Source organism: Paramormyrops kingsleyae, chromosome 7 (genome assembly GCF_048594095.1).
Source record: "Paramormyrops kingsleyae isolate MSU_618 chromosome 7, PKINGS_0.4, whole genome shotgun sequence".
Taxonomy (NCBI): domain Eukaryota; kingdom Metazoa; phylum Chordata; class Actinopteri; order Osteoglossiformes; family Mormyridae; genus Paramormyrops; species Paramormyrops kingsleyae.
In genome coordinates this window covers 5,434,811-5,461,265 of record NC_132803.1, presented here as the reverse complement: position 1 = coordinate 5,461,265, position 26,455 = coordinate 5,434,811, and the positions used below count along the sequence as shown (strand labels likewise).

General features: G+C 41.3%; 1 protein-coding gene across 1 annotated transcript in view; it reads left to right on the top strand.

Annotated features, from left to right (window-relative positions):
• Positions 1 to 26,375, top strand: part of vcanb (versican b) — a 36,421-nt gene extending 10,046 nt beyond the window's left edge. The window contains exons 8-19 of the mRNA XM_072714132.1: positions 3,018 to 4,223; positions 7,792 to 10,131; positions 10,266 to 10,379; positions 10,556 to 10,669; positions 11,675 to 11,884; positions 12,019 to 12,132; positions 12,309 to 12,422; positions 18,197 to 18,355; positions 19,146 to 19,228; positions 22,739 to 22,883; positions 24,125 to 24,307; positions 24,548 to 26,375. Of these exons, the coding sequence (XP_072570233.1) occupies positions 3,018 to 4,223; positions 7,792 to 10,131; positions 10,266 to 10,379; positions 10,556 to 10,669; positions 11,675 to 11,884; positions 12,019 to 12,132; positions 12,309 to 12,422; positions 18,197 to 18,355; positions 19,146 to 19,228; positions 22,739 to 22,883; positions 24,125 to 24,307; positions 24,548 to 24,681 (4,916 nt within the window). The 3' untranslated portion in view covers positions 24,682 to 26,375. The remainder of the gene's footprint in view (positions 1 to 3,017; positions 4,224 to 7,791; positions 10,132 to 10,265; positions 10,380 to 10,555; positions 10,670 to 11,674; positions 11,885 to 12,018; positions 12,133 to 12,308; positions 12,423 to 18,196; positions 18,356 to 19,145; positions 19,229 to 22,738; positions 22,884 to 24,124; positions 24,308 to 24,547) is intronic.
• The last annotated feature ends 80 nt before the right edge of the window (positions 26,376 to 26,455 follow it).

Sequence of the window (26,455 nt, the reverse complement as noted above, 5' to 3'; positions counted from 1 at the left end):
ATATAATTTAAATATCTAGTGATATTTTAAATTATGAATTGAAATTGAAATGCACATCTGCATACAGCTGAATATTGTGTATGAAGAAGGCATCCTCTCATTTACACATTATAGGGAAACAAAGAAGTATAAGGACTGATGTTGTAGTTCAGGCAGACAGGGCTGGAACTGAGGTTGGCTTGATGGTGCAGGAGAACATGTGAAGACAAGACCCAGCATGAGGGTGTCAGCAACATTATGGCCCTCGGTGCTTCTCACCTAGTGAATGATGGTGCACCCTTTCACTTTCTTTCCTGGTAATGGTCCCTCTGCAGCTTCATGTGAAGGTGCTGTGCTCATTATTTCTTCCTCTTAAGCAAATACCCGGACCTTTCTTCTCATCTGTCTTCTAATTTATTTTCTCCAGATCCTGGATAGCATTATTTCTGTCTTGAGCCATTATCGGTCTTGTATAATATAAGCTTATTATGGCGTCCCCGTGCTTTTTTTTTCCTGTCCTCATTGTAGTTTTTGGGTTTTGTCCAGTTTCTGTCCAGTCAGCAGTGGGCTTGATGAACCGTGAAGATAAAACATCTTGCAAACTCCTGTGCTGTGAAGGCCTCTTTAAATCTGTCTGTAAATTCGTCATATAGACTGAAATGACTATGTGTGGGGCTGATGCCAGCAGCCACGGGGACCCTTGGTTGCAACTTTCGCTTTAGTTCAGCAGGGCGAAAAAGTTAAGAATGATTTGCATTTCATTGTCAGGGTCAGATTTCAGTGCTGAGGAGGGAAGAGATCTGTCTTCGAGTAAATAGACAGGGGTCACATTGCGCTGCCATTCGACAGGATCATGTCCGTCCCCCTTCTGAGCCATTATCCAGCACTTGAGATTCAGAGTTCGTGGCTTGTCTCATACGGGAGTGTCTGTGAGATGAGAAGCGAGGTCCCATGTCTCAGGAACTGGTTGTTCATTACGTCAACATTCTTAGGTCTTGGACCAGCTCCGGCTTCCACACTCGCCAGTTTCGTTCCGTATAAGTATTTCCTGCATCCAAGAGTGAGCATTTTATGAACTTTCTGAGTCTCAGGACAAACGTCAGCGATGCTGTCAGAGGTGCCCATGTTGCAAGAATGAAAATTAGGAAGAATAAAAATCAAGCACAGAGAAAAGAAACCTTTTGCATAAACATTAATAAAAACAGCTAATACATACGTTATGGATCACTAGGTTTTACATCAGTGATAGCTGCTGAAATGGGAGCCACGTCTTTAATGTGTAACAGCTGGCTACCTTAACAGGCATCCAGCTGTGTCATAGTAAGGGGCAGGGGAGTTTCCATAGCAACCGAATGGTCATGCTTGCATAACGGCGGAGGGGAGAGCAGGGCCAGGATCAGGGGCCGCATGAAAGCATATCTCAGGCCCCTCAACCCAGGCCAATCTAATTATGTTTGGACACTTTTAGGGTCCCTGTCAGGCCCCCCCCCCCCCCGACATTGTAGCACCCTGGACGCGATGCCATCATCCTCTACTCCAGAACATTCTTTTTCTTAAACCCGGCCGCGCACTGTGCTCACGTCGGCAAACGTCATGCCGTTTCTCCAACCACATAACATCTGCGTAGCTTAACTGTCCTCTTTCTACAGACACTTTGCAGTCTTTGAAGATTTATTTCAGTTAGGAAGCTGCGGACGACAGATAAAGACGTAATTACATTTTCATTCTGATCAAGTAACTGAATCTGACACATTACTTTCTTAGCTTTGCCAAATGGTCTGTAAACAGCGTAACTGTTAAGCACGACTGTTTCAGACAATAAGACTGCGGTTATAATCCAGAGGCTTCAAAAAGACACCTGTGTGGGAAATAAATGATGAAAGAACATTATTAATTGTTATGGACTATGACACAAGAGCAAAACTGCTTCCTTGGATCACTGATTATGCTGCTTTAATCAATTAGTCTTTAATTCAATGTTTATTGTTTATTTTCACAAGTAATTAAATTAGACCCTAAATGAATCATGATATTTAGATACTGCATCTGTGTCACCCTGTTTTTCCTAGAAAGTGAACCATAGAATAATTATGACTTGGAATAGTTCACCCAAAGTCATTTGTTTCAAATCTGTCAATAAAAACAATAAAAATTCAGTGCAAATGATTTACAGTTCAGAAAAAAACAAAATAATGACTTTTAATATATGGAGAACTACTGCCAGGAGGACAAAGTCCCCAAACTATTTTGCACTATAAACAGAATTACCATAGTTGCCACAGTTTAGAAGGCATGAACACTATTCATATGTAAAATATATTCATATTATCAAAGGAAAAAATGCAATGATGTAACATGAAATCATACCCCACAGGAAAAGTTAATATTGAATGGAGTTACATTAAATGGTACTGAAGTTAATATGCATGCATATCGAAATTCAAACCTGAGAAACTTAGGCTCAGTTGGCTTTTTTGGTTTAGCCAGATGTTTCTGTTTCTATGCCAGTGAAATAATGACGGGAAAAAGAGGCTTAAAATAGAAGGTAGGAGCCAGGCATGAGACTGATGAAACATTACAATGTCTAAAAAAGAGAAGCTTTTGGCAAAAACTGTGCTTTCTTTGCAAATAGCGCCGCATTTCTCTGACCATTTTGACATCACTGACAATATGAATTCCCAGATCAAGCCAGTCCGAGCTTGACGCCAAAGCAAACCCTTTCAAGGTGATCCGCTGTGGATCTGAACATTCCTGTATTTTTTGAAACCTCAGTGTTCACTTCCTTCATCCCAGGCCTTGTGTTTTATATGGTATGGAGAGACATTAAACAAATAATGTTAGCCTTTTTTGGAGGGAAAAACAGACATGCTTATCCTCTACTCAGGCTTAATTTGACATTTATTTCCAGTGCTTTCATTTTGCTATGTGAACTTGACAACTGGCAAACTGTTGCACATGTGTGTTTCTGTTTATGTGTGGCTGTATTATTATCCCATTTAGCTAGTATAACCAGTAGGTATTTGTGTTCTCTTGCTTAGGTAGAGAGCTAACCACCTCACTGGACACAATCACTGGTCCCACACCAACTGTAAGCGCGTCAGAGGAAAACGAAGCGTCTGAAGTTCTGCTTGAGGGTGCAGTCCACGTTATACCAAGTAAAACGGAGATGGAGATCCCTGAGTCTCCCAGACTGCCGCACGCCTCTCCAACATCATCCCCCCCTGAGTTTGTGTCTGTCTCAAGTCGGGAACCTGCAAGCAAAAAGCCTGTCAGTGAGGAGCTTACAGAAGAGCATTCAGCCATGTTCTCCACCAGCATGGCTCCTGCTGGCCAAACTTTTCCCCCATCTCCGTCGTCCCTGACCACTTCTCTATTTGACGCTGACACTGAGCCGTCAGAAGCTCCTAAGAGCGACATCAGTCAAGTAGAATCAGTGCCATGGGCTGATCCTGTCACAATGGAGAACTTACCGGAGCTGCCTACTCCCAAAAGTGCCACCCCCTACCTTGACTTACCTACCAAGGATGAAACGGAGCTGGGTAGCGCAGTGGAAGAGACAACTCAACTCCATGACCAGGGTCTTGTTGAGGGATCAACCCCAGTTCAACAGAGTGAGCCTGAGGTGCTGCCTGTGACTGACGGAATCAGCTCACAGCCACATTCGACACCAGGCGTGAGTGAGCCTGAGGTGCTGCCTGTGACTGACGGAATCAGCTCACAGCCACATTCGACGCCAGGCGTGAGTGAGCCTGAGGTGCTGCCTGTGACGGATGGAATCAGCTCACAGCCACATTCGACGCCAGGCGTGCCCACTGTGCTGCTTACATCCACAGAAGTGGAGGACTTAGATCAAAAAACAGCGGCACAGGAAGAAGGAAGTGCTTCTAGTGGACTTACTTGGTTAAGTCAACCCACTACTGCATCCTTTTTATCAAAAGAACCTTCTCCTAAAGACCAAGATTTGGGAAAGCCTGCTGTTGTGTACAAGGAAGAGGGCTCCACAGACTTTGATGGCTTGATAAGTCTTTCTAAAGCAACCGCTACAATCCCGTTGATGGAGACAGAGAGAACAGCTGATATCAGCAAAACTGAAGAGATGGAAGATACCACCATGGACACGAGAATCATTGGGGAGTCAGTTACAGGCCCGTGGAATGCCGGGGACATCGCTGACACTGACAAAGATACCAACACAGCACATGTCCGTGTCATCATTGTCAACATTCATGATAAAAACCACTCAGGTGAGTATATTTTACTATCCTCTTCCACCAATTCACATTATAATGGCCATTTATAAAATACTAAAATAAAATATAAAATACTGCTATGAAAAACAATTTTAACAGACCCTGAAAATTGGATACATTTCCTATAGAATATTCAACAAGAAATATATGCATAAATCAATATTACTTTCTTATTTTACAGTCACTTAGTTTGTAAATAGAAATGACATGACAAATATGTGTTCACACTATAGTGTATATTTTTTGCTGACGGCTTTCTATAATTACATGTGTGAGTTGGTAATTAGGCAGCTTGTTTTTTAGGAACAGTAAATGTGGCTTGATCTGATTAAATAAAGTCAGCTTTTCAGATTAATAACAATTTATACTGCACAATATCAAAGTATATAATTACGCAATTCCATAACTGTCATAATTCATTTTCTGTTTGGTTGGTTTTTGACAGAGCAGTGTTTCCCAATCCGGTCCTAGGAGACCCACAGTCGGACCATGTTTTCGCTCGCTCTGAGCTCTATGCCAGACAGCCCTACGGGAGCTGGGAGGGAGCAAAAATGTGGGCCATCTGTGGATTGGGAAACCCTGTGATTGAGAATGAGTTCTGGAACTCTGCTCTTTATATACTTTTGCTGTCACTGAATGTCACGCATTCGAGCTGCAGAAGCTGTCCATGGTGCTGAAGCCCATCACTTACAGATATACACGTGCATTAGTAACAATTCCCAGTGCAGTGATTGTTACAGGAATAAGGCCTGGAGCATAACCTTGCAGTGTAATATATGAAAAACAAATATTAGTGGTGCAATTCATATAATTACAGGGCAATTCATTTCCCTAATTAGCCAACTTAAATAAAATCTGCCTGGATTCTCTCTGTGCACAGGAAAAATGCACAAACAGATCTATCTATCAGGGCTCAAAAGAAAATTGTGTTTTGAGTTTTACAGTATCTAAGGTATTTATCTTTGCTCAGAAAATACACGATTTAATATTACAATGCATAAAAATAAGCAGTAAGAGACTAAAAACTAAAACGACTTTTTCCATAAAGGTATGGATGTCTGGTGCGATGGCTAGAAGAACGCAGCTTAGGTTCCCAAAAGTCTAAGTCCACCACTGCAACTCCAGTTTAGGTTCCCAGATGCCTGCTAGGTCCACCACTGCCACTCCAGTTTAGGTTCCCAGACGCCTGCTAGGTCCACCACTGCCACTCCAATTAACTTTGCCAATTTTTACTAGCATCTCACTTAATCCATTGATTAGTTAATTAACGCTCTAAGATATTGATTAGCACTGGATGCTTGCCTACGTTAATCTCATGAATGCAAAAACGTGGATGTCGTCCGTGTTAAGGTGCCTCAGTCAAGGTTTCAAACTCTGAATGAAACCTTTCAGCAAATGTTGGGCAGCAGTGCTTGAAGACTTCTTGCAATTATGTTTATATAGCTTATTGTTAATATTCCATGAATATTATTTAATGATGAATAATTGATGCAATTTATATGCGTGACTTTATCTTAGCAAGCTGTGTTACAAAGTGATACTAGTTTAAGCTGATGTTTAGATGACTTTTATTATTACAGGGGAAGCAGATATTAGCTATATCCTTTGTCTTTCCTGGATCTTGAAAAGACTTTTGTTGAAATGGTTATGTGAGAGTTTGAAATTGAAATACGTGATCACATTGTCTCTGAGGAATGATCAATACGGTCTTGGGACACTGTAGGTCATAAATTAGGTTACAACTGGGTTTTATGGTGGGGGGGTGGTCTCTCCAGAACCTTCACTGACAGGTTTCCAGTTGTCACTTGCTTTCCCAGCAGTTTTTAGTGGCCCGTATGACTCCAGCTGGTATTCTGTTTTTCGGGAGCTCCTTAGCCATGCAGGTGTTTGAAGAGGGAGTGGCTAGTTATTATTATTTTTTTAATTCTGAGTAGCAGCTTGTGGGAAAATCTGCCACGCGGTGATTGTTTGAGACGAACAGTTTGATACCGGAATGAAAATGAAAATAAACATCTGTTTATGGAAGATCCGGATAGTCCTGCATGTAAGGGAGAATTTGCAACCATTTGCAACCATTTATGGATGTTTGGACTGAATGTTATTCCCAGGGGTTGGGCTTGCAGGATCTTTCACATCACAATTACATTCTGTTTGTCCAGGAAATGAATTAGCGGCTGTTTGTCAATGCTTAACCTTAAGTGACTCAGTGTCTGTAGATCTATTAAACCTTGTTAGCTGACAAGGAATTACTGTTTAATTAGCAAAAAGATATTTGCCATAAACTTCAATATACTGTACAGTATAAGACACATTTTTGTAGATAGCGTGGTGGAAAAATGATAAATCCCGTCGTATAATGACCAGTGAAGCCACTTAGAATAAAGCCCTGGACCTCTCAGTTAACGTTGGTGAGCAAAGTTATCTCCTTTATTCGAGCAATCCAGCAAAGCGCTTCTGTCACACTCTGCCACCAGCTTCCCCAAGCACCCGGAGCACTCAGTTGATAAACCACAATTCTTAGTTCCAGATAAATCCTCCTGATTGGCCACAAAACACTAACAAACCAAGCTCAAACGTATATTGATTCACCTTGACAGTAAGGTATAATCCACCCATTTTGCTCAATTTACCAGATCATGTCTCAACTGCTATGCTCCTACTTGAGATATGTATATGGATATTGATTATATGACATTGAATTACTGTGAATATTTGGTTGTCCTTTGATTAATGACGTATTGTCATTGAATCACTTCAAATACATGGTTAACATGTGATTAACATGATCAATGTAACAATTACTTATACATTTGTACTACTGCATAACATACTGTGCATGGCCTACTGCGACTACAACTACAACTTTTTGTGCACCAGTTGGGGCAGCTTCGAATCCCTTCCTGCAGGCGGTCCCCCCCCCCCCCACCCCCCCCTTCTCCGCTGCCTGTCTCTCCAAGGTCTGATCTCTCTTCAGCGTCTGCAGAACCAACCGCAGGCAGCTATCACGAAGCGAGGACACATAGTATTCAAAACAATCTCTTCTTGCCTAAGACCTAAGACATAACAGACCTACTATGCCTCCCTCCCAGGCCTACCAATGTCCAATTTCCTTTCCACAATAGTGAATACCAGTACTCTATTGTCTTTAAACTTGGATTAAGAGCTCACATTAATTCTAAAGTTAATATTGAATTCTCAAACTAGGTAAAATAATAATAATAATAATAATAATAATAAAGATATGGTTCATCTTTCCTTGTTGAAATGCATTGCCCATAAACCAAAAAAAACACAGAAAACACAATCACATCCATTTGACATATTTCCTTTCCCTGGCTGTCTGGCTCACTAAAGGACGATATGATAGCTACATAGAAAGAACTCTTAACTAACTTTTAACTAATTTCTGCAATGCTTTCGGTTAAGATTAAAAACAAGCCGAATGAGGTTGTTGTCATTTTGTGGAGCTGCTCGCACAGCTTAAGTCAGACTTTGCTGCTTCCAAACTCATGTGAGCTTAAATGTTTTTTTTGCTGATTTTATGTCCTTTTTAATTTTACAGTTGACACAGTTCTGGGACTCCTGCAGCAAGCTGGTAACGCAACTTCTCTGGAATCTTCTCTCATCAGTTCAGTTTCTCACACTCTCACAAGGTTGGACGATCCGATCATTGGTTCTGGAGAGCTGGATTTGATTCCCGCTTCCACTGTCACACTCGCACCGACTGTGAGTTTTATTAATGGGAAGCAAGAACTCACTCATGAATCGTTTTCTGAAGAGCAGGAAGCACGAGGAGACCAATTTGAGACTGCTTCTCCAGGAATGGTGGACTTCACCCAACTGGGAGAGGATGGAGACTATGAAAAATATACCCTGGAAACTGGATCTTTCACACCAGAAGGCCCAACAATAGAAATTACACAAAGCATTATGGGCACTGATGCCACCCTGATTACAGAGGAAGCTGCTGTGGCCACATCACTGAGTGAGAGTTTCCCAACAAAGGAAACGCCACTCTTACCCACTTCGAAGGAAGTGATTCTAGAGCTTATGCCCTCTTCTGAGGCATCAGTGTCGCCCAGCACTACAGCATCTGAAGACACAGAAGGATCAGCAACGCATCCAACTGATTATGGAGCAGAAACCAAACGGGTAGATGGATCTGGAGAGGCGGCTGTGGTGTCTACCACAGCTTCTGATGTCTCAGTGACAGTTACAACTGATGAGGCAGAAGTCAGAGAAACAGATAAGACCTTCACAGACGTTTCAGTGGGAGTGTTTTCTACTGTATCCCCGTTCCAAACTAGTCCTGTTGTTATAGATGGTCCTGGAACCCCAACTCAGCAAGAAACGACTGAAGACACTGAATATTCTGCTTCTGCTGACAGCGAGGGCTCAGCACAAGATGTCTACCCTCCTGGTCTAACATCAGTGCAGCCAAAACAGACCACTTCCCCCTGGTTCACAGTTTCTGAGACTGAGACCTCAACGACCCCCCTTGTCACCGCGAGTAAAGGCTTAGAGGAAAATATACAGTTTACAGTTCAGGTATTGTCAGTACATACTGACAGCATAATGTCACAAGAAACAACTATGGCGAGCGGACACATACCGCAGGTGGAAATAAGTACAGTATTACCTCGTGAGTCAAGTACTGAACTTGGCAGTGGCGTTGTTACACAGGAAAGTGAGGCATCGACGTATGATGGAGAAAATGCAATCCAAGATTCTTCAGGAGAAGTGCCAGCCGTAACAGTCTTAATAAAGGATATTTCAGAGTCAAGAACAGTTTCTCCTTTACTGGCAGAGACAGAAGGCAGCGCAGAGGGTTATAGTCCAGAAATACAGAGCACCCCTCAGTCACCCAAGACAGCAGATTCACTGGTGAGGGAAACATCCAGCCAGACCTCTGCCATTTCATCTACTGGAACTCCAACTGTTCATTCCCAAGATAACGACACACAGCAGCTTCTGATGCCAACACCAACAGGTAGCGGTCTTGCCATTTTATCAGTCACAGAGCTTGAGGAGAAGACAACCAATCTGACCGATGAAATGAAAGTTGCGGATGAGCTTTTATCACCTACTTCACAGAGCCTGGTAGAGGCCTCAGTGCCTATAATCGATGTGGATACAGAGGCACCCCTTGAATCTTCTTCACATTTTGTTCCCACCATTCAAACAGAAGAGGCTGCAGGTGAGACACCACTAACAGTACAGTCCCCACTTTTGACGACCCTAGTACCAGAGGGATCTGGTGAAGAAGTAAATGCATCAGCAGCTCTTTATCCAGTGGTGCCTGAGTTGCCCACACCTGTCATATTCACAGTCCCATTGTCCCCTGCAAGTGAATTTTCTGGAGATTTTATCTCTGGCGATGGGCCATCAATGGATGCTTCCACTTCTGTTACTGAATCCATTGAGGTATCAACTGGAATGGACAATCAATCAGACACTGCAGGTATTCCAAAGCCTGAGAAAACCACGTCTAAAGAGTCCTTCCTGCAGGCCTCTACAGAGATTGCTTCAATTTGGCAGGACACAGTGCACCGGGAAATCGCAGCAACGACTATCCAGCCTGAAACGTTGCCGCCTTCTCTTCCAAACAGTACAACAAGTGTGACCCAGGGGGATGTAGACAGCCAAGAGAGCGTGACAGGGGATGAGAAGGGTGTGGGTGACAAAAGCAAGGATGAAACACCTACTGTGGGGACAATAGACACAGAAGTGACTGACTCAAGTACTGAAATGGCTTCCACTGTCATTCCTGATGAAGCCGTTGACTACAATGCTATTTCTGGACCTGAAACTGTTGAAGCAGAACCACCTCACTCTGGGACAGAAGCAACAGACCAACTTGAGACAAGTTACACAGTTGAGGGCCAGACTGTTGAAATTCCAGGTATCCTATTATATAACGTCATGGAACATGTGTACCCAATATCTTTTGTCACAAAGTTCTCACATAGCAATTGTGTCTTCTTCATGCTTGCTTTGAATAGCTAAGTGTTTAGTAATGGCTGTCTGTCTTCACAGGAGTGTTTACCTGCACTGACAATGTTTGCCAAAATGGAGGCTCCTGCTTTGTCCAAGGAAAAGTTCACCATTGTGTATGTCCGCCTGGTTTTAATGGAGAACGGTGTGAAACAGGTATCCTGGCCTCTTGTAATGTTTGCTTCCTGTGACGTTACTGGCCTAATGCACAAGAGTTATTCTCAGAAACTGCAGGCTAACATTTCGGTGTTTTATTTTAAAACCATCGAACATCACAATAAGCATTTTGCTTGTACTGTAGTTGCATTTCTTTCTGTTTCTCATGCTTGCAGACACAGATGAATGCCAGTCGAACCCCTGCCACAATGGGGCGACATGCATTGATGGTGTAAAGTCCTTTACCTGTGTCTGTCTGCCCAGCTACACTGGCCCTCTCTGTGAACACGGTGAGTCTTGCAACTTTTCACATTTCAGTGACCTGCAGAAACAGATTTAACATTAATATATATCTGTCAGCTGTTGTATCACACCTCTGGGGCTGGAGTTCGAATCTCTGCGATGGCTCCATGCGTGTGGAGTTTGCATGTTCTTCCTGTGTCATTGTGAGGTTTCCTTTGAGTTCTCTGGTTCCCCCCCACAGTCCAAATACAGACTGAGGGTAAGTGGAGTTATCAAGTTCTCTGTAGGTACGAGTGTGTGTATGTGCCTTGTGATGGCTTGCAGTCTATACTGGACTGTTCCCTGCCTTGTGCCCATGGATTCCCATGACCCTGCATAGGACAAATGGATGGATGGATGGATGTCAGCTTCAGGTTCAATCTATTCACAAAATGAATTAGTTATGAAGTTGAATAACAGATCAGTTTTTGGAAACAAGTATGAAAAGTTTTATATCAGTCATTACAAAATTGGAGTGTTACTCTGAGGAATGTAGAATTCCACTGTACATTTGGGTACATAGATTTACAAAGTGAATCAAATAAGGTCATTACATTTTTAAGTAACAGATACTAATTACATTATGAGAAAGCATTTAACATTAGTATTTATTTACATTATCAAATAAAGGAGCTTTCAGGTGATACATTGTCATATCTTAAGTTGTATGAATGAGTGAATGAAAGAGTCTGTTGAACTATTTTTGGCTGTATGTTTGATTGTTCTGTAAACCAGGTGTTAATGAGTATGACTATTTAGCTGTAAACTGCTACAGGTACCAAACTTTTCTTGACAAAGGCTTTACTTGACAGTTTTAGCAGGTCTCTCCTGGTCTTTTTTCTTTTCTGAGATTCTGTAGAGCTGTAGAGCGTCTTGCACAGGAAGCACAGCTGGAGGTCAGGTTTAGGGCAGGCTTTGGAGCCAAGGAAATTAGCTTAATGGTCATTTGGGGAGACTTGGCTGCTGTAATTTTAATCCAGATGCTAATGAAGCATAATGCTAACCTTCAACAGATGCAACACCTACTGTGGGGACAATAGACACAGAAGTGACTGACTCAAGTACTGAAATGGCTTCCACTGTCATTCCTGATGAAGCCGTTGACTACAATGCTATTTCTGGACCTGAAACTGTTGAAGCAGAACCACCTCACTCTGGGACAGAAGCAACAGACCAACTTGAGACAAGTTACACAGTTGAGGGCCAGACTGTTGAAATTCCAGGTATCCTATTATATAACGTCATGGAACATGTGTACCCAATATCTTTTGTCACAAAGTTCTCACATAGCATTTGTGTCTTCTTCATGCTTGCTTTGAATAGCTAAGTGTTTAGTAATGGCTGTCTGTCTTCACAGGAGTGTTTACCTGCACTGACAATGCTTGCCAAAATGGAGGCTCCTGCTTTGTCCAAGGAAAAGTTCACCATTGTGTATGTCCGCCTGGTTTTAATGGAGAACGGTGTGAAACAGGTATCCTGGCCTCTTGTAATGTTTGCTTCCTGTGACGTTACTGGCCTAATGCACAAGAGTTATTCTCAGAAACTGCAGGCTAACATTTCGGTGTTTTATTTTAAAACCATCTAACATCACAATAAGTGTTTTGCTTGTACTGTAGTTGCATTTCTTTCTGTTTCTCATGCTTGCAGACACAGATGAATGCCAGTCGAACCCCTGCCACAATGGGGCGACATGCATTGATGGTGTAAAGTCCTTTACCTGTGTCTGTCTGCCCAGCTACACTGGCCCTCTCTGTGAACACGGTGAGTCTTGCAACTTTTCACATTTCAGTGACCTGCAGAAACAGATTTAACATTAATATATATCTGTCAGCTGTTGTATCACACCTCTGGGGCTGGAGTTCGAATCTCTGCGATGGCTCCATGCGTGTGGAGATTGCATGTTCTTCCTGTGTCATTGTGAGGTTTCCTTTGAGTTCTCTGGTTTCCCCCCATAGTCCAAATACAGACTGAGGGTAAGTGGAGTTACCAAGTTCTCCGTAGGTACGAGTGTGTGTATGTGCCTTGTGATGGCTTGCAGTCTATACTGGACTGTTCCCTGCCATGTGCCCATGGCTTCCCATGACCCTGCATAGGACAAATGGATGGATGGATGGATGGATGTCAGTTTCAGGTTCAATCTATTCACAAAATGAATTAGTTATGAAGATGGATAACAGATCAGTTTTTGGAAACAGTATGAAAAGTTTTATATCAATCATTACAAAATTGGAGTGATACTCTGAGGAATGTAGAATTCCACTGTACATTTGGGTACATAGATTTACAAAGTGAATCAAATAAGGTCATTACATTTTTAAGTAACAGATACTAATTACATTATGAGAAAGCATTTAACATTATACATTGTCATATCTTAAGTTGTATGAATGAGTGAATGAAAGAGTCTGTTGAACTATTTTTGGCTGTATGTTTGATTGTTCTGTAAACCAGGTGTTAATGAGTATGACTATTTAGCTGTAAACTGCTACATGTACCAAACTTTTCTTGACAAAGGCTTTACTTGACAGTTTTAGCAGGTCTCTCCTGGTCTTTTTTCTTTTCTGAGATTCTGTAGAGCTGTAGAGCGTCTTGCACAGGAAGCACAGCTGGAGGTCAGGTTTAGGGCAGGCTTTGGAGCCAAGGAAATTAGCTTAATGGTCATTTGGGGAGACTTGGCTGCTGTAATTTTAATCCAGATGCTAAGGAAGCATAATGCTAACCTTCAGCAGAATAAGAGTCCATCACCTGGCATGCTTAGTTATCTCCAGGCATTTCTCTAAAATAAGTTTAAGGAGTCACAGACTGTTCCAGTAGTTCCAGGTGTCAGGAAATGTGTGGACTCTTTTTTTCATAGTTTGCATGACTGCAAATATAATAATGCTAATAATGCTAATGCTAATAATAATAATAATGATGATAATAATAATAATAATAACAGCACATGCATTACACTACAAAAAGTAACCATAATGTAATAAAGCAGCACATGCCACAAAGTCCAGGTAATTGTTTCTAAGTATATTGTCAGATTTCATATTTTTGTATGTCGTGACAGTGGTAGAGTGAAGAGGCCTTCCTCTAAACCAGAGAGTGGGGTCCTTTCCTGAGCTGACTTGCCTGTTTGTCTAACTGCCTGTGTGGGGCAGTACTCCCAGGCTGAGTCCCTGTTCCTTTTCCTCCCAGAGCACAGCTCTATAAAACCTGTGGCTTTTGCAGGGACACAGCTGACGTTCTCTCGCTGGCCGTGTCACGTATGTCAATATTGCCGCACCTTCGGCTAGGCCTCCAACAAAGCGAAGCATCGAGGATGTTGGCAGCCCCAGTCGGACTCTTGTTTGATCCTTTGAGTGGCGTTTCTGAATGAAGGAGGACAGTTCATGCTAGACTGTGTTAGGATTTGACCCGATAAACACAGCGACACGGTGGGTGAAAACCTCGTGGTGCTGCGATTGCCCAGTGGCCGTTTACTGCTGCGCCTGACTGCTACACACAGCTGCTTTCTCAGGATTTGCTGCCAGAGAATCGGAAGAAAAAAGGAAGAAAAAAGAGGGACCATTATTTTTCCAAGTGGTTTTACAGCTGGAGAAAGAATTACAATATATAAAGGGATGGTATTAGGTAATTAGATAAAAGACCTTCACATTATTTTTATTTATGTTGTTTTCTTTTGTATCAGTTTGTTTTGTTTGTTACTGACGGAAACATAATTTTAAATATCTGACTTGAGTTCAGAAAGCTTTTTAGCTTGGCATTATTTTGAAGGTTTAATTAATATCTCATTGTTTTCAGTTATTGTTTTAATTCATCAAAAGAAATAGCTATTTACAGTTTACCCTGTTTGTAAACATGGCTGCTTCCTCCTGCCCTCATTTTGGCTCCTTGTTTGGCTGTTCAGGCTTCCTATGGGATCAGATCTCCAGAAAAACTGAGTCACTTTCGCCAAAGACGCCATAAACTTCAGTTCCTCAGTACAGCCATTATTCACCCACATTTTGTTCTCTCAAACCCCGTTTTTGGTGCTTTGAAGAACTGAAGCAGTAATTATAATCTCTGCCTTTTCCCCCCATACAAATGAGCAGTAAATGCCACCACGCTAGATAATTCCATGCTAATATGCAGTTGATACAAGATTCGTAATTCACAATTGCTTATGGAGGAAATGATTTAATTCAACTGAGCTAAAAAGACTGAAGGGGAGGGACCAATCAGCAGAGAAACGCTGCTCAACATCATTTTGTGGGATTCCCAGATGTTCCCAAACCAGATGGAAGGTATAATACTTCCAGGGTGTTGAAGGTCTGCCTTGAGGTCTCTGTGGAGTGGGACGCATCCGGAAGCTGACCAGGTGGCCTCCATATGAGATGCCCAAGCTTCCTCGGCTGACTCCTCTGGATCCAAAATAGCAATGGCTCTATTCTCTATCTCTGGGAGAACGTCCAGACCTCCAAACTCCTAACCTTCTCATGGAGAGTGACCCCTGGCAGCTGGGTTTGGCCACTTGTACTTGTGAACTTGTGTGTTTTATTCAGTCACTAGCTACAGCCCATGAGCATGGATAGGGATGTAGATTGATCGGTATATATGGGACAAACTGCATCATCTAGACTTCTTGGTAGGGCTGCTCTTGGTGATAAGCCAGGCAGATAAACCAGACAAATTACTATCTAGCAAAGACCTCAAAAAGGAAGTTAAAGAAGGTGTGTCTGATATAGGGTTACCAGGACACACTGCTGGAGACAGGGCTGTGGGTGGTATTTACTAATGTGAACCATGTGGCCGGTTCACCCACAAGCCCCTCTGACCCATAAGGTGAAAGGTCAGATAGCGTGACATTTAGGGAAGACATCTACACAGCAGTGACACTTTAAAGAGTCTCTTTTAGTGTTACCTGAATATCTTAGTTCAGAAGTGTGTCAAACAAAAGTAATGTCAGTTGTTACAGCCTTGGCTCAGGGAGGACAGAGTCTTCATCATCATCATCATCGTCATCATCATCATAAGCACCCAATATGCTAGTTAGTCAATGGATTTTAATAATAACGCAAGGTGTTTATTAAAAAATATTAAGCAAAGACAAATTACCTCAGGACTGAGGCATTAGAAACGACAAACAAAACTATTATGTGGTTTTAACCTATCAAACAAAAGCAAATAAACAAAACTCTTACCACCCTAGTTGTAACCAAACAGGAAAAAATACAAAGTAAAAATGTGCACCCACTCCCTACCGCTTCCTTACCCTCAGTAACATTAGTAGTTTAAACACAGAAGGAATAGACTATTTACAGTGTATTTAAAGTCGGACTTTCCCAGCACAGGCAAATAGAGAGTGCTGGGCAAACAGAACAGCAACTAATGAGAGTTGGGGGACGATGCGGGACTTTATTTGGGCACCTATCTATCAGCCGTGGGGAGCAGAGTTTATCCTGCCCAGGTGTACCAGAGCAGTAATGGGGGGGGGGGGGGCCCGGCGCTGAGAATGGAAGACGGTCACACGCACACACACACACACACACGCACATGTCGGGTATACCTATCCTTATGGGGACCGCTCATTCTTTTTCTATGAGAAAAATGCTAATGCTAACTATGACGACCTTAAGCCCTACCCAGCCCTAACCATAACCATAAGTAACCAAACTAAGTACAAGAGTTTTTTCACTTTTAGTTTTTTTCATTGTAGTCACAGATTTCTGTTAAATAAAGTTTTCCCTTATGGGGACCACGAAAAAAAGAACATTCATTATGTCTAATGAAATATGTAAGCAACCTTACAATTATTTTCCTATTTCTTCTTTTTCATTATAATCCTCAGATTGCATCCTCTCTTTCAATTACTGCACAATTTGTTCTCTAAATGCTGCCACTGTAATGAAGGGGAAGTACTCCAGACTGATGTTACTGCAGTGCTCAAGCTGTTTGTTTGTCCCATATGAAGGATGCTTGTGGAGTTTCTTTATTCACAAAAGGTCATTTTATTTACCTGTTCGCCACACTTGAGTTTAGCTTTATTTGCTAAGGCTGCTGTTTCAGACATGGACTCGCCTGTGAAGGGGAGCCCTTCTCTGGTGCTTACAATCCCTTTCACATTTTCATGTTTCACAGGAAGTGCTAAACTTTTCAGGGGATATTTCACATTTGCGCTACGTTCTGAAAAAAACTAATCTAGGGTCTGTTGTTAATCTGCCTTCACTTGATCTACTCTGGCACCAGTGCTTGTCAATAGAAACTCATACAGTAAATTTAGGAATGCTTTAAATGAATAAACACCATATTAGGAATGAACAACAATTGCTGCAAGATTTCAAAGGATATTTATGGATTTTATTAGTGCATATGTCAGTATGATCAGTATGTTTTTTATATATAGTTTAATTATGATGAGTTACTTTACTTACATATTTTCTGAATATATATGTATTTTTGTGCATTTTTTGCAGTACATACACAGTTAAAAGTTCTTCATTCATTCATTTGTTCATTCAGTTTGGCTCTGAATTTTGTGAACTGTCATTGTATACAAAATTATATTTTCCCTATATATTCTGTATGGCTTTTTATGACTAGTTAATCATTTAGAAGCAACTCTTATTTATGGTCCAACAAACGCACCCTTGTCATTTGGCGCACTGTAAAGCCTGATTCAACACAACGGCAGTTAAAGGAGATTTTGTTTGTGAGCCACAGTAAGTCATTTGTGGTTCGGCAAGCTGTAAAGGGCAATGAGATTCATTGTTAACAGAAGTAAATTCACCCACCAAAACAGGAATGATGTGCACTCAAGGGCCAAAAAATGACAGTATGAGTTTGTGAAGAACTACAAGTAGCTAAAAGTGGAACAAACATCTTCTCTGTGCTTGAGTTCATTTGTTAGTTTCTTTCTTTGGAAAGTTGTGGATGTCTTCATTGTTGCCTTGGAAGTCTCGCTATATAAAAAATAAAAGATTCCAGGTGCCTGATTAGAGCCTTTAACTTAGCAGTCATTCAGAATAGTGTGCAGTGTACTCTTCTCTTACACAGACATTTTTAGATACCTAATGCCTCCAGCAGATGTTCTGCACAAGGAAATCACTGACTGGAAAGCGCAGTGACTTCTTTGGAGACCAAGGGACGCTGCTCAAAGTTTAATGTAGCATGTATGTGGGGCAGTGATGCAAAGTGCTTCCACTGGATCGAACCCAATTCAAATACAGGCTTAGAAACGTGAAGCATATTGTTGTTGTAAGTTGATTACAATGCAAAGTATTTTCAAACTTTCTTGAAGTATTGTATGTTATGAAATATAAAATATACCCGTGGAGAATATAGGCCTCCACAAAACTTTGATTGTGCATCGGCCTTTATCCAGCATCTCATCTCCTGCGCAGTTAATGAGAGCTCGTCAGCCATGTCTAGGCCTGCATCTTTTAGGCAAACGCCACCCTAGACTGTTGTGTACAGTCTTACAGTACAGCAGCAAATGTATGTAAGATGTCCGCTTATTCATTTCTGATTGCTCGAGTTTGACCGGATGCCCTGCTTCTCTCTCTTATCAGACACGGAAACATGTGACTATGGCTGGTACAAGTTCCAGGGCCACTGCTACAAGTACTTCAGCCACCGGCGTACCTGGGACTCGGCGGAGCGCGAGTGCAGACTGCAGGGGGCGCACCTGGTTAGCGTGCTTTCACACGAGGAGCAGCTCTTTGTGAACCGTAAGTGTCAGACGGCTTTAATTAAAAGCTCAGAGGGTAGAGGGTAAAAGCCTCATTGGTTTCAGAGTCCTGATTTGCAGGCAGGAGATATTGTTAGAGATCTGCTAGTGACAGAATTGTCAATACGGCTGACGCATTCTTTTGGATGACACTGATGTAATTTAACACTCTTTCAACACTGAGTGGGGCTTGTCCTCTCCACTTTACCTCAGCCTACATCCATGGTGGTCAAGGAAGTGCCCAGCTGGAGAGCTTTAATTATAAGCTCCCAGGACAGCTGACTCTCTCATTGGTGTCCATTTCCAGTTTGTTTTCCCAGACAAAGCTGACGCACTTCACGTTCACAAGGTCCTCATTGAGATGTGTCTTCAGTTGTTTTAGGTCATAGGCCTTTGGCTGCCTTTTCTGCAGAACCTAGTTTTGGTTCCTGAACTAAGATTCTCACCATCCCACTGCAGACAAATAAGAGTGTTGAATTCCTATATGTATAACATCCATAATATATCCCTGGCAAATTGATTATAAGTTTAATGCTTATACAGTACATTCTCCTATAATGCCATAGCTGTGTTCCAGATAACCGTGCTCTTATGATACTCAATAACCTATATGATTTTGTGGAATAATGACATTAACATTCAACTATAATCAGTAGCCAGGGAAATACTTCTGATTTCAATTGTAAAGCAGCCATTTGAAAAAGAAGGTATGATTAATGGAAAATGGGTTCATGATACTAATGTGGTGTAATATGGTGAAATAATTGATTCCTTCATTGTACCTATCACAGGGTTGGGACATGACTATCAATGGATTGGCTTGAATGATAAGATGTTTGAGAATGACTTCCGCTGGACTGATGGCCGACCCATGGTAAGGAAAGAATCTTTATTTTTCTGTGATGAGTCATACAGTTTCCAGTTTTTGCACTGTAAGAATAGACCTTCCAATGCTTGTTAAAATTGTGCTAGCATTGGAGAACAGTTTCTGTCTGATAGTGATGTGACTGAAGAGACTAAACACGGGAGCTAATTCATTTAGAAATATTCGTTTCCCACTTTGTCAGTATGGTTGAAGATATTTATCTCATACTTTGTGTGTAAATACTTGGATCTTACCAAGTAACCAAACGAGCTGTGTTGTGATGGAGTCTGTGTTTACGTGCGGGGATTTACAGAAAGACCTTCCTTTCAAATTCAGATATGGAGCTGCACTGGAGGATAGGGGAGAGAAAACAAGAATAGAGGGAGGGAGGCTGTTCATTCGTGTGATTTTGTTCCTGAACAATTGTGCAAAAAGATTGAGGGAGAGCTTTAGAGAGAGGTTGGTGAACAGGTGTAGAAAGACAATTTAGGAAGTGGAGGTAGAGAGTGGGGGCGACGGGAATTGGTGGGGGGGAGGGCAGATGGGCCACACCTGTCCTCAAAATCATCACTGGGAAGTAAACTAACGAAAGAAGTCTGGGGAAAACCTACCAAGCCGAACTTCAAAAGTCTAACTGCGAGCATCTGTGCAGGAGGTATGATGCAGTGTGTTTGCATCACATAATGACAGAGGAGGCAAAACTTGAGCTACGCTGTTGAAAGACCAGAGGCAAGAAGCCAAGATCAGGAAGAGTATTCATAGCTGTCTGAGGCCGATAGAGAGCAAGGCATCCCGCACGCGAAGAAAGGAAGCAGCAAGGCGTCCCGCACGCGAAGAAAGGAAGCAGCAAGGCATCCCGCACGCGAAGAAAGGAAGCAGCAAGGCGTCCCGCACGCGAAGAAAGGAAGCAGCAAGGCGTCCCGCACGCGAAGAAAGGAAGCAGCAAGGCGTCCCGCACGCGAAGAAAGGAAGCAGCAAGGCGTCCCGCACGCGAAGAAAGGAAGCAGCCGATGATATAAAAGCTTCAAGGTCAAAATGTACATAATGTATAGCCATCCCTGCTGCACATCCACAAAAACTGAAATCATTACGCTATGGTGCACTGCATTCTGGGAGTGTTCTTCAGATGCTGTTAAAACACACCTATATTTGTTGAACATATTTTTCAGGTAATACTAACTGTCAGGAAGGTTATCATGCAATGTTGTCATTGTTAACCCATTTACATGTAATTTACTGTTATCAGTGATACTGCCATTAAGAGCAGATATTACCAACCATGCATCCATTCATGCATCCCTGCATCCATCCATGCATCCATGCATCCGTCAACCACCAGTAGAGAGATGAAGAATAGCAGATATTGTAGTAATTAAATAAAGTGGATGCAGCACAAAAAGTTTTTAGTTTCATATCCTGTTGTTTCTTTCGGGTGCTTAATTAACCTTTAACCAAGTTACGACTCAGACTGCATTATACATGCGCAGCTGAAGAGGCAGATATGCCTCCTCGGCAAAAAAGCATCCCCTAAGCAAAGGAGAGTAACAGTGGCAGCAGAATACTGCAGTGATCGTCAGTAAGGTGTCACAGCAGTACACTGTGTCACACCAACAGCCAGCTGAGAGATTGCAGCACATCCTGGAGAATCCAGCAAAGTGTGCAGTGACGAAAGGAAAAGAATAAAACCATTCAGTCAGTCAACTACAGTCCCAGCCTCTGCTCAGTCAGTGATGCCCCACGACTGCGAGGAGTTGTTGACACTTAAGTGCCATGTACAAATTCAAATCAAATTCCAATTCCAAATTCCAATTCTGTTTGTCACATGCATCATCATACACAATACAACCTGCAGTGAAATGCTTATTACATTGTACAGTGGAAGTATTCCAGGTGCAGAATGGGCTGTTCCAGCAGCCCTCTCACCTATTACTAATAAAATAACCTGAAAGGCTGCAAATCAAGAGCAATAGATCAAAGTCAAAGCTGTGGCAAAACGTGTTGATTATTGGATTTCGTTAGCGGAGTTTTGCTTCTTAGGTCATAGACATTACATCATTTATGTCTGGCTTCCTAAGTCATATCCCTCAAAAATATAATAACCTTGTTACTGCACTGATTAAACCTGCAGTTAAATGCATAACTTCACTATTATTGATTTACATTTATATTAGGCCTGTTTTTGTTTCCATTTTTAAGGGTGGGGAGTTTCCCAGAAGAGGACTGTGTTTGATATCACTGGGCAGCATGAGTTCAGTGCATTCCTCTAATCAAAGATCAGGGAGGGATATCTGGGTCAAAATGGGGACACTACCTTCTGTGGGCATGTTTGCCGTTCTCTCGCTCGTCCCTTAGGAACGGCGGTGCCAGTTAATGGTGGTGTGACGCCAATGGCCACAGCCAGACCGTGGCCCCCGCTCACAGGCCCCCGAGGAGGGCCAATCGCTGCAGGCACTTATTTGCCAGAACTAACTGCAGCTCACTCCGTATCAGCCTGACACAAATTACTTCAGAATGAGCTAGTTTCCTCTGAGCTTTGAGGCAGGACGGAACAATATGAAGCCTTTGGGTGAAGCGATCATTCACTGTTGAACAACTGCGTAGGAATATTCTCCGCCATTTTCCGTGACTTTTAAAATTGCAATTAGGAAAAATGGGGGGGGGGGAAATCAAACCTCTGAAGCATCTGGAGATTTGGTTGTGGTTCCAAATCTAGCAGCACCGAGAGGCTGTTGTGTCATTTGAAATGGAGGGTTAGCCCCCTCTAGTGGTGAGATGAAGCGCACGCAATGCATTTTTGTCAGCACTGCGTGCTCTGTGATCTTGCTTTGCCCTCCGCTATTCAAAATCTGCTTACTTCAGCAATGTGCTACAGAATCAACCTGGTGGATGATGAAATAAAATTTTTCATCTTGGAATACATCACACTGTTTTGCACTGCTTGATATTATTGTATTATTTTCACAGCTATATAGAAGGCTAATTAATATAATTTAACTGCCATAAAATGTGTGTGAATGTTCCTGTGGAGGAAGGAATTATATCAGAGCTGTTACACCATACCACACAGCTGCTGTATTTTTTTTTGCCAGAAAATGTTCATCAATAATCCTTTATTATTAAATTGGTTTGCTCTTGTTATCGTATGTCTACTTAATTCCCTTTTCTTGGCTGGACGAACAGTAACAAAACAAGATTTCCATCCCGGTTTAATGAAGAATTCTGATTCTGATTCACGGAGAATTGATATATTAATCATTCAACAGTGTTTTACAATAAAATAATTTACATTGAATTTCCATACATTTTAATCAAATGACAAACTTGTAAATCTAGGGGTGCCGTAATAGTGACAATAGTCAGTTTTACAGGTGCTAAGAGTTTGTATGCATGTCTGATGGAGGGCATTGTAGTTTCAGACAGCAGTAAGCTTTGGGGCATTGACTTGTCATGGCGTTTATTAGCAGTTTTTTGTCAAGGCGTGGTTTCATTTTTTTTATTTAAATTTTTTCAATTTTTCAGCAATATGAGAACTGGAGACCAAACCAGCCAGACAACTTCTTCTCTGCTGGAGAAGACTGTGCGGTGATGATCTGGCACGAGGATGGGCAGTGGAATGACGTGCCGTGTAACTACCATCTAACCTTCACCTGCAAGAAGGGGACAGGTGAGGAGCCCAGCGGGAGGGGGGGCTGCCCCGCCCCCCGGACGCCGTAGAGGGAGGCGGCCGTGGAGGAGGTCTATCGATGGCTCAGCCTCAGCTTAAACCCTTCCTCTGCATGCATTTGCATAACTGCAACAAAATAATTCTCTACATATTCTCTTAATGGTTTAAGCTCCATTGTACCGAAAGAGGTTGGAAGTAATACTGCATAATAATTATTTTGATATTGTAAAAACATGAAAAACGTGAACAGGAAGGCAAAATAAACTGCAGTCTTAATTCAGATTATGAGTTAAATCATCGGTTTATACCAGCAGTCGTATTACTTTAGAATCGTAGCTCTAAGCATTAATCGTCATAGGACTGAATACTGCACATTTATAGTGTTTGTTTTTGTGCAATTATGCAGCCACCTTCTCCCATGACAATTTGTCCAGTACAGGGCTACAGTGACCTTGGAAAATGTTGCAGGAAGCAAAGGGCTCAATATAGAGGACATCCGGGTTGGGAGACACACTCACGCACTCAGTCACATGAGGATATTTAGGATATTTTGAGGATTCATCTACCCACGTATGGGCGTGTACTCGGACTGCCAGGAGGGAACCCATGCAACACAGGGATATGCAAGTTTCAGGGACAGGGAGTCAAACCCACAACCTTGGGGGGTGTGAGGCTACGGAACCAAGTCCAATTATTATGAAAGACATAAAATTGTGTTTGTGAGGAAATTTTCAACCATGCCTGAGTAGTTTGGAAAACTTTTAAACCGAAGCATTTGAATGCAATATCTAAACATGAGACTCGAAATAATGAAGGGAATTTTGTTATATTGAATTTGTGTTTAGGGTTTTGTCCGATCTCGAGACATCCACCCAGGCAGCATAGGGAATAACGTTGGGTTACACCCTGGGTGGAATGCCAGTAGATTACGAGCTACCAAAGTGCAAATAAAACTGATCACAATTGGGCTTTTCGTCAAGAAAGTAGTTACATTTCCCATTGTGAAGAATATTTCCTGTCAGATACATCTTAACAGATATATGTTAGTATTAAGGTAACATTTTAGTATGAGAAGTGATCTTTTGGGTTGTAGTAAAATTACCCATAAAAATACTGCAGCTAAGATACTACTGTACAACACTGCACTCAGACAGGCTAAGGGATACTCTTTGAATCTGGCATATATCTTCTTATTTATCCAAACTCTTCTGAGCTGTTGGCCCTATACTTTATTCCCTCAGTTTCTTGTGGCCAGCCTCCTCTCGTCAAAAATGCCCACACCTTCGGAGTTATGAAGCCCCGCTACGAAATTAACTCCTTGGTACGGTATCACTGCAAAGAGGGCTTCATCCAGAGACACGTGCCGACGATCAAATGCCGCGGAGATGGCCGATGGGACCTCCCCAAAATCAGCTGCATGAGCCGTAAGTGTCCGACAGGGAAAGGCTTTTTTTTTCCGTTGTTACATAATTATAAAGCAGAAGAGTAGCTTATAGCAAGTAAATAAAGCGTGTTTCAAATGCTATCATTCAGTAACCTTGAAATATGTTGAAATCAATTAAGCAATTAAAACTGGATTGCAATGTATGCCTTGTTGACTGATTTAGCTCAATATAGTTAAAATATTTCAAAATTGCATTTATACAATCTTGTTTTTATTTCAGCATCTACCTATCAAAAGACATATTCAAAGAAATACCAGTTTGATAACTTCCTCGATAATGGCAAAAGGCGGTTTGATGAATCGATGCTACATCATCACCGCTGGGCCACGAGAGATGGAAAAATTGGACACTGATTCCCCGCATAAGTTTTTATTTGCCATCTTGCCGTGAATGCCAGACAACACCTTATACGTGCCTTTCAACATTTTATCTGAACCAGCACGCCTGAATCAAATGCTTTTCCTATGTGTTTTGTTGTCATCTTTTTGAATTTACCGGACTCTTCAGTTACATTAAGGTAAAATATTAATAATAATAACAAGAAAACAGCCACTAAGAAATGGTTTTGTAAGTTTCCCCAAATGGGTTTTTGATGAAGTCCCTTAGTGGGAGAATCTTTGTATACTTTTAGTATACTATTTTCTACTGTGCATCATGTTCATTAATTCCATTCATACAGTAATAGGTTCTCATTCATGACATATTCCAGTAATCCAAATGTGTAAATATACACTGTCACAAAAAATAGTTCATGTAAATAAACATATTAGGCAGATCACTAAAGCTGGTTCTTTATCCAAAAAAAAATTTGTTTGCTGCTCCATGTTAGTACTACGATTTCATAGCTTCATCTGTAGAGCATTTATACAAACTATCAATCAATGAACATTCATAATCTATTCAGCAAACGCATTTGATGGGAGAATGTTTTTTCATCTAAGGATGGACACATTCCCTTTAGGAACTAGCAAAACATTCTTTAATGTATCATGAGGTGTGTTCTGAGGTGTCAGGAAATGAGTGGTAGATGACAAGAAATGTAAGGACTGCAGAACAACTGAAAAAAGCTAACAGAGAACTTTAGAAAAATGTGGGGGGGGGGGGTCACATTAATAAATAACATGGAGCACTCATAAGAACGCTGGTGGGGGCCTATCTTAAATGAAAACTTTTCTTGTAGGAATTATGAAAAATTAATCAATAGGCTGTTTGTATATATAACCATCCTAATACATTTGTTTTCTGTATGGTATTATACAAAAAAATGCCTTGAATGTTTTTGACAGGTTTTAGATGGCAAATATAGCCATTTGGGAGAAAATTTATTCAGTATGTTTTTTAGTATTAAAAGTAAAATTGTGGATTTGGAATAAAACAAATTTTTATATAAACATCTAATAATAGCTCTGGAATTTCTTGTGTTTACAAAGATGTTTTTAATATAACTATACTATTTTGATTTGACTTTTTAAAATATTGACTTCACTTCTGCAAGTAATCACAGCGTATGCTTCTTTATAGGAATAACTGATGTTAACAGAATGTACTTTGTGAAACACGCAAGTGACTTGAACCTTTGCAATACGTATAATTTATTAAGCACGTCCTCTGATCTTTGCCTGACTACAGGTTAAAATCAAAATGTAAGCCAATGTGAAAAACAGGAGAATTGCTGCAAATTTCCTCTCCACTATATACAGAGGATTTTGAAAGGGACGTGTGTTTGTCAGACCAAGTCACCATATACTTAGCTGAAATGTCTGTTGCCTAAACTGTTATAGAAACTTGTGTTGCACAGTAGATTAATCCTCTAGTGTTTAAATTCCTGTAAACAATGTCGTTTTGTTATAATTTTAACTTTGTGTTTGATTCCTTTGTTATGTCTGCTGTGTTTTATCTTTATCTTTTTATATTTATATCATAACTTTTTTTTGTACTATGTGAATGTTCCGGATGTTTGTGAATTATGCTTTTCAAAGCTTGTTAATTTTTTTTACCTTTTTACACATGCTTTATGTCACCAAAGAAATCCACAAATTTAAATACATCATTTTGAGTCCCTTCTATTTTTAAATAATACTGTACTTAATAAGACTATTCTTTTCCCTGTGTTTGTGCAGGATTCTT